Source organism: Lupinus angustifolius, chromosome LG16, assembly GCF_001865875.1.
Source record: "Lupinus angustifolius cultivar Tanjil chromosome LG16, LupAngTanjil_v1.0, whole genome shotgun sequence".
Classification (NCBI taxonomy): domain Eukaryota; kingdom Viridiplantae; phylum Streptophyta; class Magnoliopsida; order Fabales; family Fabaceae; genus Lupinus; species Lupinus angustifolius.
The window spans coordinates 16,304,112-16,323,461 of NC_032024.1; the positions used below are offsets into that span (position 1 = coordinate 16,304,112).

Here is a 19,350-nt window from a genome sequence, read left to right on the forward strand (position 1 = left end):
CATCTTTCCCCACCGGCTTGCTAGGACTCCATTCATTGGGACAATCCTTTTTATAATGCCCAGTCTGTTTGCACTTGTAGCACTCTACTGGTGTTCTGCCCCTGGAAGTTGGTCTTTTCCCTTTGGCATGACCTCCTCTGCCTTGTCTCCTCCCACGCACTTGGCTCCCTTTCACATACAGACCATCACCCTGAGACCCTTCACCTACATTCTGTCTTCTTTGAGTGTGGGACAGAAGTGCAGATGTGATCTCATGCAGTTTGATTGAGTCTTTCCCGTACGTCAATGTTGTCACCAAGTGTTCATAGGAATTTGGCAAAGAACACAGTAATATTATTGCTTTGTCCTCATCATCAACCTTCACATCAAGTTTCTGCAAGTCATTGATCACTTGATTAAAACTGTTGAGATGTTGTTGCAAATCAGCACCTTCCTGCATCTTCAGGCCATAGAGTCTCTGTTTCAAATACAGCTTATTTGTTAGAGACTTGGACATGAACCGCTTCTCTAATGTCTCCCACACCTCTGTTGGTGATGTCAGATCCATAACATGATACATCACCTCATCTGATAGACAGAGCCGTATGGTTCCCGCAGCCTTCTCCTTCAACTCTTCCCAATCCAGTTGATCCATACCCTCTGGTTTATTCTCACGCAGCGCCTTTGATAGACCTTGTTGAACCAGCACATTCTTAACCCTCCTTTGCCACAATCCGAAATTACCAGTTCCATCGAACTTCCCCACCTCGAATTTGGCACCTGGGTTAAGAGCCATCTGATACCAATTGTTGGGAACAAGCGAACAATCAAATAGTAAAGAGTATAGAGACAAGAGAATAACACAAGAGATTTGGTAACGAGGTTCGGCCAATTGTGCCTATGTCCCCGGGAGCGTTGAGCGGCTACCACTATATATTATTAGAGAATAAGGATTAGTGTTTTACTATTCTTCTCATTGTTACAATATGTTTACATAACATCAATATATATAGCCCTCTACCCCAACCCCTTTACATTAGGCCAAACCCATAACTTGTATTGCTGTTATCTAGAGATATGAGTCATTGCACAACAATTTAAGTCAGGGACAAACTCGTCTCATTCATTTGATGAATATAATGTTTGAAAGAGGATATACCTAAAAACTTAAATAACTTTTGATATGCTTTAGAACAAGAGAAAGATGACATACATATATGATTTCTACATCATCTTAGTATAAAGATTTATACATAATTACTTTATTAAATATTATACATTTAAATTACTTTTTATAAAAGTTAATAATAATTAAATATAAATGATAAATGACACAATAATGTACTATACACCATAACTACGTACATTTTATTCTCCAAAAGATAAAAGAAATATCTAAGATGAAAGGGTATATTTGTATGGTGTTATCAACTTATGTTATTTTAAGTGGTACATATTTGATTTCTCTCCTTAAATAAAGTAAGGTCTCAGGTTCAATAATATCTGTCGGGAGAGCTAGCCTCACATTCTTATGAATGTTTTCGGCAGAATTGACTCGTGTGAAACCAAAAAAAATATATTTGTGTGGCCTTAGCTAAAATGGATATCTCCTTGTAGCTGGTATTACATGTCTTTATTTCATCGTACCAATCCCATCGACAACATAACATAACCATTTCTCACTCTTCTCATTCACTCTCTCTCTCTCTCTCTATATATATATAATTCTCATTCTCTGTCACCCTTTTGCTTCGAAATTCAATGACCCCATTATTTGTTTGCTTCCAATTCCAAACCTTATGTGATTAAAGATTCAATGAGATTGCTCTGGTTCTTTAAAAAATGGCATTTGCTCCTTCCATGTCAGGTTTGTTTACTTTTTCAATGTTCTAGACAATGGTAATTAAACAATGAACTTAAACAATGTGAATGTTGTGTGTTGCTGAGAAAATGTTATTAAACAATGAACTTTAAGGATAATTCTATGTTGGTTGTCTAGTGCCTAGGTTCAACTTATGTTGTTTTTTTGAGTTTTTATTTTATCTATTTAATGTTTTATGTTTGGCGCAATGGTAAGTTTGTTGCCCATTTACTATGAGTTTACGAGTTCAAATCCTAGAAATAGTCACTCCGCCACGTACGCTGCTTACGTCTACTCTCTTCAGACCCACTAATTAGTAGTCTCGTGCACTATGCCTGCCCTATTTAATGTTTTATGCCGCTGAAGATTCCTTCTCCATGTACAAATTGACATTATACCAATTGAAGCATCATGAACTTTTTTGGTATCTTAGTGAAAGTTCTTTTCCTTCTAGTTATGTTGCCGAGAGAAAGTGTTAATACACTGTGAAGTGAACTTTGCAGGCTCTACTATATAGGTTGCCAAATGCCTAGTGTACTAGTTCAAGTAGAATGGGATTGGGTCCTTTGAAGTTTAAAATATATGGTCCTTGTATCCATATTAGGGTTTATGTGTATGGAAAAAACATTATTGGGAGAAGTGTATGCTTAGATTCCAAACCGTATGTATGGGAAACCGGAAAAAAAATGTTTTTTTCTTTATTTTTAAGCCACCGAAGATTCCTATCAAGAACTTGTTAGGACTTAAGCACATGAGGAAAGCCCAACCCAAACGACTAGTCTATTAGATGAAAAAGTCTCATGGCTTAATTGCTTACTGCTAAAGTATAAAATTTGTTATGCTACCCAATTTGAGATTCCTAACAGAACTATGAACTATAGTGTCAGTGTTATATTGAAATATTGAATGTTCATTTTTGTTTGCTTTATTCATTATTATTATTAAAAAAATTTAAGTGAAAACTTGGAAGTGTGATTTTTGAGTGAAAGTGTGTTTCTGGTATATTGCAGTTTCTTTAGAATGTGTAAATGTATGCAAGTTATGGAGAGGGGATGGTAGTGGTAGATATGACTGTAGTCTTCTTTCGTGTGCTTGGAAAGTTCCTAGAGTCCTTACCGGATTCCTTGCCAGCACAGCTCATCCTGATCAGCATTCCTCGTTGTTGAATGGGCGAAACAGACGAAGGAACCGGTATAACTTTGTAAGTTTTTGCAGTTTCTCTTGGCGTTTTGTTATTTAGAATTGAGTGAATGCTCCCAAATTTGACTCATGTCAGGGTGCAGAAATTATGGAAGCGGGCAATTAATTCATCTATTACTTCTATTTTTCATTTTGGGTAAGAGGTTTATGGTGTGCAGAGATGACCCTTATTTCCTTATCTTCATATAAATCAAAATAGTTACATGTTGATGTTTTAATGTTCCTTAATGGTTTTAAATTGCTATGGTAGTCTCTGTAACTGCGTTGTTGTGGCAATTGCAACCGCAATATTCCAATTTTAATAGTCTCTACAACTGTTTTGTGACCACAATTGTAGCCATATCAGTTCCATTTTCCCATAACTTGTGGTAAAGTGACGTAACTACAGCGGCAATTTAAACCCATAACTGCTTATGTGTTATTCAGATACTATCATTGTCACTAATTAGATTGGTTATCAATCATAATAATTTGCAGGATTGTGAAGCTTTTAGTACATTAGATTCATATCCAGATGAAGCACTTAATATCTTGCTTTTTGAAGGACTCTCTAGGTCTAGTTTGTCTCAAGTCACCGGTCGAAGATGGCAACTATGTTGTTTGTCGGCATTCTCCCTGGAAGCTGCCAATAAAGTTTCCCCCGATAGTTTGTGGGAGGTATATATTTTACTAAACCTGGCATGTCTAAAGTTGATTACAATTCTGAAAACAGGGACATTGTGTTTGCTAGCATTTGAGTCATACTTTCTATCGTCTGATTGCCTCAGGATTTTAAACCTGTGATCTCATACCTGTCTCCTAAAGAACTAGAGTTAGTCCATGATGCTCTTATGGTAAGCTATCTAGTTCGTGAGTCAATCTTAACACGCTCTTTCTTGCAAAATCATCTCTTCAAAATAGTAGGGTTTACCTTATGGTTGCGTCTGTTTTACTACCCATTCTTACAGTTAGCATTTGAAGCCCATGATGGTCAGAAAAGACGTAGTGGTGAACCCTTTATCTTTCATCCAGTTGAGGTTGCATGTATTCTCGGAGAACTTGTGAGTTGTGCAGAAATGTTTCCTCCTCTTGGAAATTGTATATAAATGTATGCAAACCAGATGCTTATGACGAATCAAACCCTTTGTTCAGGAACTTGACTGGGAGTCAATTGCCGCCGGATTACTTCATGACACAGTCGAGGATACAAATGTTGTTACTTTTGAGAGGATTGAGGAGGAGTTTGGTGCTACTGTGCGCCACATTGTGGAAGGAGAGACTAAGGTCCTTATTTTCTTGAAACTCGATTATAATTTATTAATTATCTATAATCTTCAATAGCTTGGTTGCCATTTCCACCAATTCACCAAATGAATTGGATGTATTTTATCTTCTCTGTCCTAACTAGGTGTCAAAGCTTGGGAAACTAAAGTATAAGAATGATAAAGATTCCGTTCAAGATGTGAAAGCAGAAGATCTTCGGCAAATGTTTCTGGCCATGACAGAGGAGGTGATCACATTTACATAATATATACTTGTTTATTCTCAGTGTATTCTATGTCGAGAGCAGTTTAGCAACAATTAATTTCTTGCTGCAGGTTTGTGTTATCATCGTCAAATTAGCTGACAGGTTACACAACATGCGCACTCTTTCACATATGCCTCCACATAAACAGGTTAGTGGCATTGATTCGAACAAAGAGCTGTGGTTACTCTTCTCTATCCTAGAAAAAACGAAGGAAAGTATTATGGCCTTGCAATTAAGAAAAGTTAGGTATTTAGATATATATTGCTTATGAATGTCTGTTGCGTCTGACTTTGAAATCAAGAATCATAAATCCATTCAGGACAGTTTGTATTGATCTTCAATGCCTCGAAAATGGAAGTGAGTTGGATTGTATTTGAAGAACTATCTTTTTGTTTGAGTGGCCTTTACTGCATAATGTTATTATCATTGTTGTTTGTATTTTGTAAAAAATTTAAACGTTAATTGTACTCAATATGCCTAAATTGTTTCTTGTTTCAACGTTATAATAGTATTACCATTTTATCATGTTCTACGTATATCAAACAGATTGAGAGTATGATATGCCTAGTTCCGAATGTTTTTCTAACATTAGTGTACCATTTACAGACTAGCATTGCAATGGAGACATTTACAGGTATTTGCCCCTTTAGCAAAGTTGCTCGGGATGTATCAAATTAAGGTATACTGGAGTTATACAGTCATCGAGAACTAGCATTCACGTTTTGTTCCTGTAATGCCACGATTCCTCCTCATATTTAGAGTAGAACTTGGGATAAAAAATACTATAATATACCTATATTTCATAACATGAGAGATATTCTGCGATTTCATAATTGTTAATAATACTTTTTTATGATGCAGGCAGAACTAGAAAACCTATCATTCATGTACACAAATGCCGAAGATTATGCTAAGGTCAAGAGAAGAGTTGCAGACCTATACAAAGAACATGAGAAAGACCTTCTGGAGGTAATGCTGGTTTGCCTATCTTAATTGGTACTCAAATAGTCAAGTAGATTTTTAATTTTTATTTATTTATAATAGTCAAGTAGAAAAATTATAACAGTACGCTTCCGTTCTAGTGTCCATCTATTAAACTTCTTTCTGCATGATTTCATGACAGTGCAGTTCATTTATCGAACTTCTTTTTTTCCCTTTCTTGATAGGCTAATAAAATATTGGTGAAGAAAATCGAAGATGATCGGTTGTTGGATCTTCTGACTATTAAAGCGGAAGTTTGTGCAATGTGCAAAGAGCCTTACAGGTTAAACCACAAAACTCAGTGCCAATGTCCATTTTCTGTCTGCTTAAGACCTTGTCCTATATGTTTGATGTCATGTACATTTTATATCTCACGTGAAATTATTCTCATTTAAAGTGCTTCTACATGCTTTATCGTTGGTCCTTTGCAGTGTCTATAAATCTGTTCTCAAATCAAAAGGTTCAATCAATGAGATTAACCAAATTGCACAGGTTTGGTTTGATAAATACCTTGAAAAGCTTAAGGCGTTATAAAGACTTTCCTTGAAATATTAACTATTTTTTTCTTGTTGAAACATCAACTGTTTGTCGTAACCAGCTTCGAATTATCATTAAGCCGAAGCCGTGCATTGGGGTTGGACCTCTATGCGCTCCACAGCAGGTAACCACTTGCCCATGGTGATGGATATGATTGTTTGCAACTTTGTCCACCTTTCACTTTGTATTTCTCTCATTTTCATGTTTTGTGCAGATATGCTATCATGTTCTAGGGTTGGTCCATGGAATCTGGAGCCCTATTCCTAGATCTGTATGTATGTTAGTCTTAATTTTGTTTGAGAGTACAAAGTGATAGTTTTTAGAAAAACAAATTCTCAGTGACTGGTGACAAAATTGTGTTGTTTTAGATGAAGGATTATATTGCCACCCCGAAACCTAATGGCTACCAGAGTCTTCAGACAATTGTAATTCCATTTTTGTACGAGAGTATGTTTAGGCTAGAAGTGTAATTTTTCCGGTTCCATTTTTAATTTCATTTTCACTATTCCCATTTTCACCAAGTAATTGTATGCAGATCCCCATTATAAAATAAATCGTATATAAAGCCCTACCTCATCCAATCCTGAAGTTCATCCTTAAAATATTTATGAACGCGACCTCTTGGGTTTATTGACTTTTGCAGATTAGAACAGAAGAAATGGCTTTGATAGCTCAGAGGGGTATTGCTGCTCATTATAGTGGGAAAGAATTTATTACGAGCTAGGTTGGAAATGCATTGCCTAGTAGTAAAAGTTCAAGAGGGAAGACAGTGTGCCTTAACCATGCTAACATTACACTCAGTTTATGCTATCTGTCCCCGACAAATTAGGATAGAAATTTCGGTAAAGAGAGTTCTTAGTATATCCATTTACTCAATTCCGATACCATTAGGTTGTTGGCCTTATGGTCGCCTTGTGCGACAGAAACAAATAAAACAAAAAATATTTGATCTTGATCCTGATTTCATGGATGAAGTATTTCCTTTTTCTACAGATTGGCTGGCTGAATGCAATTAGAGAATGGCAAGAAGAGTTTGTTGGGAACATGAGTTCTAGGGAATTTGTTGACACTATTACAAGAGATTTGTTGTGCAGTCGTGTCTTTGTGTTGACACCCAGGGGAGAGGTAATTGCGGACTATTGCATACCCTGTATGATTATATCTTCCCTTCAATTGAGTTGAAAATGATAATTAAGAAACTTGTATCAGAATATCATCTACCGTTTCTTGACACGTTTCTTCTTATTATCATATGCAGATTAAGAATCTTCCTCAGGGTGCTACAGTCATTGACTATGCTTACATGATACACACTGAAATTGGTAACAAGATGGTAGCTGCAAAGGTATCACTCATGCATTTGTCTGCTAATGAAATCCAAGTGTTTTTCAGTGAAAGACTGATACAAAACAAAATGTTTGTGTTATTTAATATTTGCAACTCATATGGTGCAAAATGCAAACGCAGGTCAACGGTAATCTCGTTTCTCCTTCGCACTTGCTTGCAAATGCAGAAGTGGTGGAGATAATCATGTACAATGTCAGTATTATTCAAGTCACCCATGTGTTTGTTTTTTCAATTGATAGATTTGATTTAATTGGAAATTATTATGTAAAAATATAAGGCATGTCTGGAAATGGGAAGATGTTATGCTTTGCCGAATCTGCAGTTTTTATTACAAGTGTGTTGTCATATGTTTTATTACTGAATTGCATGTGTTTACACTTTTTGTTCATAATAATTTGTATGTTTCTTCCATGAGAATGACCAATTGTTTATTCCCCCTTTATACAACATTATTTATTGAAATTAGTTTCTGATTATATATACACACACAAGTAAAAGGGTCAGTCACGATTAGTCGATTACCATATGTTCAGTTACTTCTCACTTAATTCGAGCTCGTAACTTTGTCACCAGGCACTTTCTAGCAAATCAGCTTTTCAGAGGCATAAGCAGTGGCTGCAACATGCTAAAACACGTAGTGCAAGACACAAAATAATGAAGGTAAGATTTAATAGGAGCAATGTCAAACTTGAGTCACCTACCCTGGAAAAGTTATGTTCTAACTAAACATTGTATTTCTGTAGTTTCTGAGAGAGCAAGCTGCATGTTCTGCTACTGATATCACTACGGAAGCAGTGAACGAATTTGTGTCTGATTCTGAAGGGGATAGTGAGTCTGAAGAACTGTCAGATGTTTCCGGTGGCTCCAAACCCATGAGGGGGAAAATGTTTGTAAATGGAGTGGAAATATCAAATGCAGATAGAGGTGAGGTTCTCCTCGAAAGTAAGAATGGAAGTGTTTGGACCCACAAGGTCAATGGAAAACATAACAAGCATGTACAGCATGAGAGTTTCGGTGAAGGGGAGATATTGCTGCAGAGAAATCGTAGGGCCAAGATGATTCAAGTTAACACTACAAGATATAAGGAAACCTTGCTAGGTTTAGAAAGTTGGCAAGCCCATAAAATTGCTTCTTGGCACAACATCGAAGGGCATTCCATCCAATGGTTATGTGTAGTATGCATCGACCGAAGAGGTAAGCTTACGTTTTTAATAATATCGATTAAATCTGCTTTTGCGAGGATATGCTATATATGCAGGAGTCACCGTGCATGATAATTCACTTAACACATGATGCATATTGATCTTTAATCTTTTACTGATCACTCATGCCAGTTAAATAGAAGTTTTGAAGTTAGTCCTTGTGAATTTTGTGTTAACTGCATCTTCTCTGCTCTAACAAGGTTAAGTGTCACCATGGGGTGAAACCCATTGGGTCAGAACACCAATTGAAGATAGGGTGATGAAATAATATATATTTTTAGTATAACCAATGGTATCCTCACCCGATGGGTAAGGAACTAATCTCTTTCGAGATGTGTGACTGCCCCTCTCGACAAGTGTTGCTCTCAGGGATCGAACCTTTGACCTTTTGGCCTATCTGGAGATCCAGTAGAACCTCACACCATGTGAAAATCCCCATGTCTCTGCTGTAGTTGATAATTTGCATGTCTGATAGAAGAAACAAATATGATTTTACTATCTTCGTAACCTGGTATACAATTATTTCAGGAATGATAGCTGAGGTCACTACAGCATTGGCCACCGCAGGTGTAACCATATGTTCTTGCGTGGTAAGTGGTCAAACCGAGCCCCGGAAACTTTACTGTCCTTAAATGCGACGTCAAAACATTGTATAGTTATGACTTATGGTTCTATTTTGGCATGTCTGTGACACTTGACTCATCGAATGACCAGGCTGAGAATGATGGAGGAAGGGGAATGGCTGTTGTGTTATTTCGTGTAGAGGGAAATTTGGAAAACTTGGTATTATTTCATGAAACTCACTAGTTTTGGTTTTATTTAATGTTTCATTCAATGTTTGTTGTTCAACTAATACAAGTAACTTTTTTTTCTTCAGGTGAGTGCTTGCTCTAGAGTAGATCTTATACTGGGTGTTTTGGGGTGGTCTACTGGTTGCAGCTGGCCAAGCTTGATGGAAGACACGATACCGTGATGTTCTCGAATCCTAGTTGATATGGTTGCAGTTGCACTTGGCCTAGGTCAACAACTACTCTGCACAACCATTGCAAATAAGACCAGGGAACAAAGTTTTGTCCTAGAATTGCAGGCATTTATGTGTTTAGAATTTTGTTTACAGTTGTCACATATTTGTTCCAACTAGCTAACACAGCAGCCGCCAGTTGCGCCATAAACTCGAACTCGAAGGCATTGATTGTATATAGAAAAGAGTAGTAGGATAAAGGAGTATACATGGTAATTGTGCAGAAACCAAGCATTTAAACAAAGGAGTTAATAAGATCTCTTGATACAAACTGTCACTTTTTTGCATAAATAACAAAGGATACAAGTGCTTGAGCCTTTAATTAAAAAAAGTATGATGAATGTTAATTTGTTGATCAATTGAAGCCATACAACGACTTTATATGTGATGCATTGCAAGTTAATCAGGGTCGACCGGCCTAGATATGAGAGTGTCTGGATAACGCTCATCTTACTCGGTCACTCTCTTTGCCCAGTCTTGACGTGTATTATGGAACCGGGATGGGAAATATGGTAGTGGCAATAACCTTGAGCAATGTTCTAATCACAGCTATAAAATCAGGTTTATATATCAATAACATTGTACAATAACTATTTAGGGCCTAAAAAATCAGTTGAGGACCGGTAGAAGAAAGCCCAGAAAATGTGCAATCTAATAAGTATCAATACTTAATAAAAAAAATTACATTTTTTTAGTACTATTAAAAGGATATTCATGTCGCTCTCAGGAATCGAATATTTGATCATTTGGTTGTTTTGGGATGTAATAAGGTCTTATATTATTAGACTAATATTTTGTTGATATTCTCATTCCTACGTTGATAACCGGAATATTTTGTCATGATAAATTTAACCACAAATATAAGGTAAAACTTGCAAGGTTAATTAGAACATTGGGTTATGTATTCCATTTATTTAAATAAATAAATGATTTTTTTCTTGGCATTAATAGTTCTTCAAAGATCCATTATACTCCAATGCTTCAATAATCTGTCTAAGTATTCATCTATAAGATTCTAAAACAGTTAGAAGTAATTTTTTTAAAAAGGGTTTCTCTACAATTTTAAGTACATTGAAACTATTTAATTAAGAACAAAATAACCTATTTTGAATGCAATGATTATGGAGAGTCCTAAATTTTCGGAAAAGAATCATCTTCACTGTAGAGAGAAATCGTTGTTTTTACACTTATATTGAAAGATAAAAATGATATATCATTATATTTAAAGTATAAAATTGTCAAATCCTCCTAATTTTTCATGTTATTTTTTTGATATCCTTATCTCTCCCATATTAGAGAGGATACTAACTCTAAATCTTCTTATGTCAATTGAGATTACTTGGAGAGTAACTAGTTCTTTGCAGAGAACATTGTGGAGATTCTTTGTAAACAGAAATAAATTTATTAATAAGGTAAAATAAGATGAGAACATCCCTCTTAAATAGGAAAAAAACAACAACATTTTTTAAAACCTACCATACAAAGAAAGCTAACCAAATTTAAATCTATCACCAATTAAGAGAGATCAAGTAACCACCAAAAGAACTCAAAACATAACAAATTGGTGATAATTATTACACAGACAGTTGAGGCATCACAATAACACCACCAGAAGATTATGATTAGTTCCAACTAGATTAAACATATAGATTGTCCCAAAAAGTATGTTGCTCTATGTGTCATTTTCTCTGATTGATTAGAAAAATACTTTATTATTAAATTTCAAACTTAAAGATATGTTTTCAAACCAATCAGAAAAAGTATCACATGGAATGACACACTCTTTTGGTTAGCATATGTTGACCCGACTAAACATACCACCATGAACATAATAATAGAATCATAAGATGCTGAAAAAAGCCATTAACCCATCAAAAGTTCAGCACACCTCTTAGCAATACAGCAACCTGTAGCCAATGGAGAAAATAAGATCAATCTTTTATGAAATGAAATTAGTCAAATTACACCCTTTTGTGCAACTTTGTTTTACTATACTTTCCCCCCTTCACAATAGTATAAAGGTTGATTCCAAGGAAAATAAGTACTTATGATGCAATAGAGTGAGTGTAACAAAATAAATAAGGTGTGAAAAAAGGTTATTTACATTCAAAATATTCAATCATGTATATTACCATACCATTTAAAGTATTTGATTCCTATGAATATGGATGAAAAAATAAGTCAAAATAGGTAATTGATGGTGTAGAAAAGTTTTGCTGTGATAATAAGTCAAAATATTTTTTTTCTTTCATTTGTGTGACATCTCAACATTGGAAAAAAGTGATATATGATAATGAGAGTGAATCTACTTACTCCACATCTTAATCATTTATTATATGAAAAACTAATAATTTAGATCTATTGACTAATTCAAATCACATGAGCTATTAGATTTTCATAGAATAGATGACTAAGATATTGACCAAGTGGATCCCCTTCATATGATAGTGCAACTATTTTGATTGTGTACTTACCTCACTCATTCGAGGGCGTAAGAAAGGAGATTGCTCAACACACAAAGATGCAGTCAAAACAACACACTTCATCTCTTCTAGGTCATAATCATCACCAAGGGAAGGATCAACAAGGTCCCTTATATTATTAGCATCAATCAATGGCCTTGCCTACAACACATAAAAGAAATCATAATGTGGTAAGGCCTCAAATATAGCAATACATATGACCGTAATCGCAATTGTAGTCTACGGTTTCGGGAGTTTCTACAAAAATATTGTAGCCACAATTTAAAACATTGCCCAGATGAGGAAAATGATTTACCCATAGGACGATACTTTGCTGCAAATGATCCAGAGCCCTTCGACCAGTTACAATCTCCAAAAGTAGTACCCCATATGAATAAACATCAGTTTTTTCATTCACTATGCCTTGCATTATGTATTCAGGAGCAAAATACCTATCAATCATGTAAGGAGAGGAAAGCATTATAGTGGCATGATAACTACAAAATTCATAGGTTATAAAGTATTACTAGTTTTGAAATTGGCATTACCCAAATGTGCCTTCAAATTTTGATATATCATGGGGAGATAAGTGTGGACTTTGTTCTGGTAACCATTTTGCAAGGCCAAAATCGCAAATCTGGAGAAATTTCTGATCCATTAAAGACTTAAAAATAATAAATTAAATACACCTTAAACATATACTCATATAGTTTTACAACTATAGCCCTAAATCCACAAGCACGTTGTCTACATACAGAGATCGTCTATCCTAAACTGTATTTCATTTCATGTTCTGAGCCAATAAAATATTGTCACATAAATAAAAGAAAACTTTTTAAAACAAAAAAAAAATAACAAACATCATTTAGGATATGTGATCTTTATCTCGTTGTCTACCTTGATTTAATTCACTAGTGAAAATGTAATAACAAGATTACAAGACATGAACGTGAACATCTAGCTGTGCTATACATTAAAAGTCAATTTATCTATTAAATCTGCATCAAATTAATTCAATAGTTTTGACATAATGCTCATAATTTAACTGAAAAAACTCTAGTGAGAATGAGATTTCAATCTAAAAAGTGGGGGATTTGGCAAAATTGGTAGATACTACGAACTTAATTGAATTAAGCCTTAGGTATGGAAACTTATCAAGCTGAGGGTTTAAATTTTTAAGTGAATATGATTTAAATTCAAAATACTTGCTAGGTTGATGTTGTTGCCCATGTGAGAAGCATTGTCCATTAAACATTAATAGATCAAGCATAGCCATGACTAGTTACAGAAAAACAAGAAATAAAGAATTATAGGAACTATAGTTGAAGATTATATTGATTTTTCAGGAGGGTCTTGTCTTATGAAATGTGATAAGTAGAAACATAATTATATCACACAACCACATAGTACATTTATGGAGCCTAGCCAACATTTCATTTGTGAAGGTTACATATATGCACAAAATTTATTTAAATACCTGTGGCTCAAAATCTTTTGTGAGAAGAATGTTGTCACATTTGATGTCTCTGTGAATGATTCTTCTATCACATTCTTCGTGGAGATACACGAGTCCCTCCGCTATCCCCAGTGCAATTTTGTACCTTTTTGTCCAATCTAATACGTTTTTATTTGGACCTGAAAAGTGTAAATTAGGGTTTTAAATTTAGGTATGCCAGTGCAACAGATGCCTTGCTGAAACCGTATAGCGAGAGCAGTGTAACAAATTGTGGACCACATTAGGTGATGCGCTGCAATATTGCGTTTGTGGTGATTGTTGCAACCGTATTACACTGATGCGACTTCAACAGGTTGTAACGCAACCGCATTGGACAACATTTGGACCGCATCAGGCAACGCAACCGCATACCAGGCCGCAACACAACCGCATTGATGTCAAAAATATGTTTTCATTCACAAAATAATTTACACTGCAATGACCGCAATCCACACCACAACAGCCACAATGACTACAATCGCAGTAACCACAACCGCAATTTAAAACATTGAGCAATCGTAATTGTGATAGCAAATATCTACGATTATTGGATAAGGGTCTATTGTTTCAAAGTAAGTAGCAAACTATGTCTTAAACTAATGACAATGAAAGAAAAACAAAAAAAATAATGAATATTTATTTTTTAATTGACATGACATATTTTTATTGGTTTGAAGCATGGTTTATGTCCAAAATTATCTGCAAAATTAAGTTTTTTGAAATTTCTAAACCCTTACCTTTTTGTGAGTACTAATTGTTAAATGCATTTAATCATTGTTTCAATTTATGGACCACATCAATATTATTGTGTTGTGACCCTAAATCACAATAATACAATCGCATTGGGTCACATTTGTGCCATGTTAAATTAAAAAATATTTTTTTTCAAAAGAAAAAACTCACATTATAATAATGGTCACAATCTATATTACAACAGACATAATTGAAATAATCACAATTATCATTGCTATTGCAATTGTAACCACAATTTAAAACACAAGTGTTTGTCGGTACAAAGATACTATATATATGATGTACATACCATGAAGAAGAGATCCCAAACTTCCCATAGGAGATAGTTGAAAGACAAGGAGCATTTCTCCTTCTCCACCACACCCAATAAGCTTAGCAATATTAGGATGATCAATATGAGCAATAATGCCTAGCTCAGATAGAAAGTTTGATGTTCTTTCATTTTTTGTACCTCTAATCATTCTCTTCACAGCTACTAGTTCACCATTTTGTAGACGACCTTTGTAAACCTCAGCAAATCCACCCTTTCCAATTAAATTTTCTGAAAATAATAAAAGGAACAATCAAATAAAAAATAAGCGCGAACTTCCCACCTGATAAGTTTACCGAGAGTAAATCGACATATATAAATAGAGAGCTTATTTCCAGAAAAATTGAACAGTCAAATATATTAACAAGCGCGACATTGACATTGGTTAAGAAATTAAAAATAAGTTTTATATTGAAAATTAATGTATTCAATATGTTAAGAAATCTAAAATTCCAGTTTGAAATAAAAACTTTCTATATGTTCATTACTTGGAAGAAAGAAACTAACATTTTGAAGTAGTTTACAAAGATATTCTTGCATGTACGTAATGATATCATTAATTATGAACCTATAGTAGATTATAGAAACTAAGGATTGATTAACTATATTAAAATAACTATAGGTTAATGATGAGAATAATGTAGATTTTCCAACTATACTATTGTAGGCAAGTGTTTTAAATTACACTTTGTGACTAAATGCAGTCACAATTGGGACTTTCGAAAGCCTCTACAATGGTATCGTGTCCATAATTGCGATCAGATCGGTCACATTTTCCTTCAATTTTTCATAATTATGATAAATATAACATAATCACAACTTAAAACAACTTATACATGAATTTCTCCAATTTAGAATGAAACAATGCTATAATTAACTAAAATATTTGAGAAACAATATATTAACCTGAAATGTATGGCCAAATTACTTACCATTGCCAAAATTATTGGTTGCATGTTTCAGGCAAGAGTTGCTGAAATGAAACAATGAAGATGTGGAGTTGCATGCATTACATACAGGAGAATTTTCTCTAACACTTTTATTTTCCAATCCTGTTATGTTTGTCAAACCACAAGGAGTGAAGCAAGACAAGTGCTTAACTATTACACTTTTATATAGTTTTAAATTGTTGGTCCAGCTTGAAAGTTTAGTATATTCTTCCCTTTTCTCCAAATCTAAATATGAAAAATGAAAAAATGTGAGTAGATGGATATATTTAGACTACAAAAGAAACTTCTTTAAACAAGGGATGGAGAAAGATTTGTCATCTTAAATGGTGTCTCAAACCATGTCCCGGATCAATGATATTAAAATAAAAACAAAAAAATAATAATAATAAACGTTAAATATTTTTAACAGACATATTATATTTTAATTGGTATGAGACATAGTTTGGAACATCATTTAGGATAACATATCCTTGTTGAGAAGGATGTTGAAATTGAGAGAACCTTTGGCCTTCTTTGATATGCTAGAAGGTAGTTTTTGATTGTTCCTACAAAGCAAATAATCTCAAATATTAACAATAGAAAACATCATTAATCTTGGTTAAGTGGTTGTACACGTATCCTATAGTTTATGATACATAAGAATGATGAAAAAAAATAGAATAAAACAAATAAGAGACATGTATTAGACTACTCAAATGTACAAAATTTCTTAAAAGGATAAGTGTTAGATTTATATTATCAATATATTATTCATCATTCATTTGTTTTACTTATATTTAATTGTCGATAATAATAACAAATAATATAGTGATAATATAAAAAACTACGTATATATATATTTTCTGAAAGAAAATGTGGCTTGAATCCATGTATACTATAATTGCACATGAAGTAAGCAAGCAAAATATAGCAACCAATAATGTTAAAACAGATGAGTTAGAAATTAGTGGAGAAACTGAATATCATTAATGCATATAAAAAAGTACAAATAAAACAAAATTTGATGGTAAAAGAAGTAAATGATATGGAAATATTAAAAGATGCATTGACACCTGTTGTAATATGGTCTGTATGGTAAAAACACGTAAACTAATATTTCCCAAGTCATATTTAAATTTGAAGATCACATTTTCAACGAGGAAATGCAGACCAACCATGTTGAAAGTGTGTATATTCACCATGATAGGAACTGTAATAACTAAATTCAATAGGAAAGTTTCACCATATAACACATATAGAAATACAGGATGGTTTTAAGTTAAACATAAACCAAAACAAAATTGTGTTAGAATATTATGAAATATATGTGAACTACGTACACAGTAACCACACCAAAAAGGACATCAACAGAAATATTTAAAAAGTTTGTTCAGATAGTGAACTCAAAAAGGAGAATGAATCACACCCGTAACGCACAAATACAGTGTTTTCCATTTTCATACTTGCCCTATTTATGAATATCCATACATAAGGTATTTGAGAGTAACCAATGAATTTTAAGTGTTAATATATATTTATATATTTTATAATAATCAATACATATAAAATAATTATTACATGAATAATAAAATTTATGGTTATCCTATATTTCAATTACTAAAATTCATTATAAAATAATGCAAAAATAGATAATATATAATTATAAAATAATAATAATGTAATATACATAAATTATTTAATTAATTTTTTTTATAAATATGTAGGTATTAACTGGGCGGGTATCATAATACTCATTTCTATTCATACGCTATTTTTATGGGTACTCGTCAAAATATTTTAACGCGGGGCGAATATTTTTGTCATCTATAAGAATGATTCATATGGTTAAATTTAGATATCAAAAGTGAAAAAAATAAAATATATGCACTAATTAATATAAGATAGTTTTTTACAATATCATTATATCATACATTGTTCATATTAATCGTTACTGATTCTTAATAAAAGTAATATAATATAAATGAATGGTCGATGATATATTAATTTTGTATAAATTTTTACTTTAACCATATATAAATATTGCAATTATATAAAAAATATTATTACAACAAAACATTAAATGAATTAAAAAAATCATTTGGATAAAAAGACAATAATTGTATTAATTGCTAATTTAATTAGTTGACTACTTTTCAATGTAGTAACTGACCCCTTTTTCCCACTTACTAGAGTTCCCATAACCCAATTCATGTTTCAAGTCAGTTTAGTAGGTCACCGGTTGCCGGCCACCACCTCTGCTGGTTGTTGTTGATCCAACCTCTTCCTCCGGCCATCTTTTATAACAAACATCATTTTAAATTGCGGTTGATTTACGTTGTATTTATAGCAATTGAGAAAAAATATAATTGGTGCGGCCACAATGTAGAATTTGAAAACCACGATTATAGAGTGCAATTTAAACCACAGATAACATATATGTTAAAAACCTAAACTTGAGAATTTATGTCTATCATGCACAAATTTGAGCTATTAAACCATGAAAGATATAATCTATGAAGGGGAAAATAATCATATAATTATTAAGCTATTGGTATTATATAAAGGAAAAATAAATGCCATAGCCAAAGGTTAGAACTTAGAACATACCATATACAACAATTTCTGTTGGGACTAATATTCGCCATTGAAACTGGGAGTAGTGATAGAAACACCAAACACAACGGTTGATGAATGATTTTTGGTGATGCCTTATGAAGCTCTTTGTAGCTATAACCACCAAATATTATTATGCATGTTACAAACTTGAAGTGATATCAAAGAAACTGAAACTAATTATGAACAAGAAAATTTTCACAATTTATACCTGAGTTAAGAAAAAAGCTCTTATTTAAGTGATGTATTTTTATTGCATTTACCCTATGGTTTTCTTTCGCTGGTTATGGCCACTTTAAATAGGAAAAAAAGGAGAACGTTTTAAGGAGAAATAAATGTTCAATAAATAAAAAATGAAAAGGAAATAGAGACATAAATGAGGATGAAAACAGCGGTTGTGGAGGGTGGGGCAAAACATGACTTGTTCGAGAAATATCCTCTAAACAAGTAAATTTATTGAATATATTTATTATTTAATTATTATTTTTCTCAATCAAAACATGGATAGGTAAGTTTGGTTATACATAATCCATGTTAAATTCAAATAAAAGATAAAGGTTATCTTAGAGAATCGATATAAATATACAACTTTGTCAAATCTTTATAATCAATGATGTAATAATTTAACGTGATGACATGGTACATGAATAATGTTCTATATCGCATGAGTACATGTCAATTAAGCAAGGATCATTGCATCGTCTTCCAAATGTAGTGAAAAATATGCTTCCAAATGTAGTGAAAAATATGCAAGGGTTCACACATTTGTGTGAGTAAGTATGGGTAAAGAAGTTAATTCATCAGTCTAGGGTATAAATCACGTTATGGATATAGCTAGACGTTCTTGCAGGTAAATAAATCGAAATAGTGGACACAATGATTAGGAGGATAATCAATTTTTATGTGCCTACAAGAGACAATGTGGGTTGGTGAGAATGCAAGAGATTTACATGCTTCATGTTTTAAGCTATGGTACACTACTAACCAAGCTCGCAAAATGATATAAGAATAATTGTAGATAAGAATGGAAGAAAGAAGTGGTATATATGTAAAAAAGAGATAAAACCATAACCCTAGTTTGTAGCAAATAAAGATACATTTAATGTGATTAGTATGTATGCGTCGATCCTAGATTCCTTGGTAGGACTAAAGG

General features: G+C 33.3%; 1 protein-coding gene and 1 pseudogene across 1 annotated transcript; one reads left to right on the plus strand and one right to left on the minus strand.

Moving 5' to 3' along the window:
* On the plus strand, nt 1,573–9,798 carry LOC109330339 (annotated as a pseudogene).
* On the minus strand, nt 11,285–18,307 carry LOC109330341 (receptor-like cytosolic serine/threonine-protein kinase RBK2). The gene is made up of 9 exons (XM_019564505.1): nt 18,192–18,307; nt 16,107–16,150; nt 15,588–15,830; nt 14,635–14,886; nt 13,575–13,732; nt 12,646–12,734; nt 12,414–12,549; nt 12,110–12,259; nt 11,285–11,542 (listed from the first exon to the last, which is right to left on the minus strand). Exons 1-9 carry the CDS (start codon nt 18,227–18,229, stop codon nt 11,507–11,509), a joined length of 1,146 nt encoding a protein of 381 aa, XP_019420050.1. The 5' UTR covers nt 18,230–18,307; the 3' UTR covers nt 11,285–11,506.

What these genes read in the sequence shown, in the direction of transcription:
- LOC109330341 (XM_019564505.1), bottom strand. Translation starts at nt 18,229, where the DNA reads ATGGCGAATATTAGTCCCAACAGAAATTGTTGTATATG. An exon ending in CATATCAAAGAAGGCCAAAG is followed by an intron (nt 15,831 to 16,106) that starts GTTCTCTCAATT and finishes TTTCATATTTAG; the next exon opens with ATTTGGAGAAAAGGGAAGAA. An exon ending in TACGCCCTCGAATGAGTGAG is followed by an intron (nt 11,543 to 12,109) that starts GTAAGTACACAA and finishes CATTGGCTACAG; the next exon opens with GTTGCTGTATTGCTAAGAGG.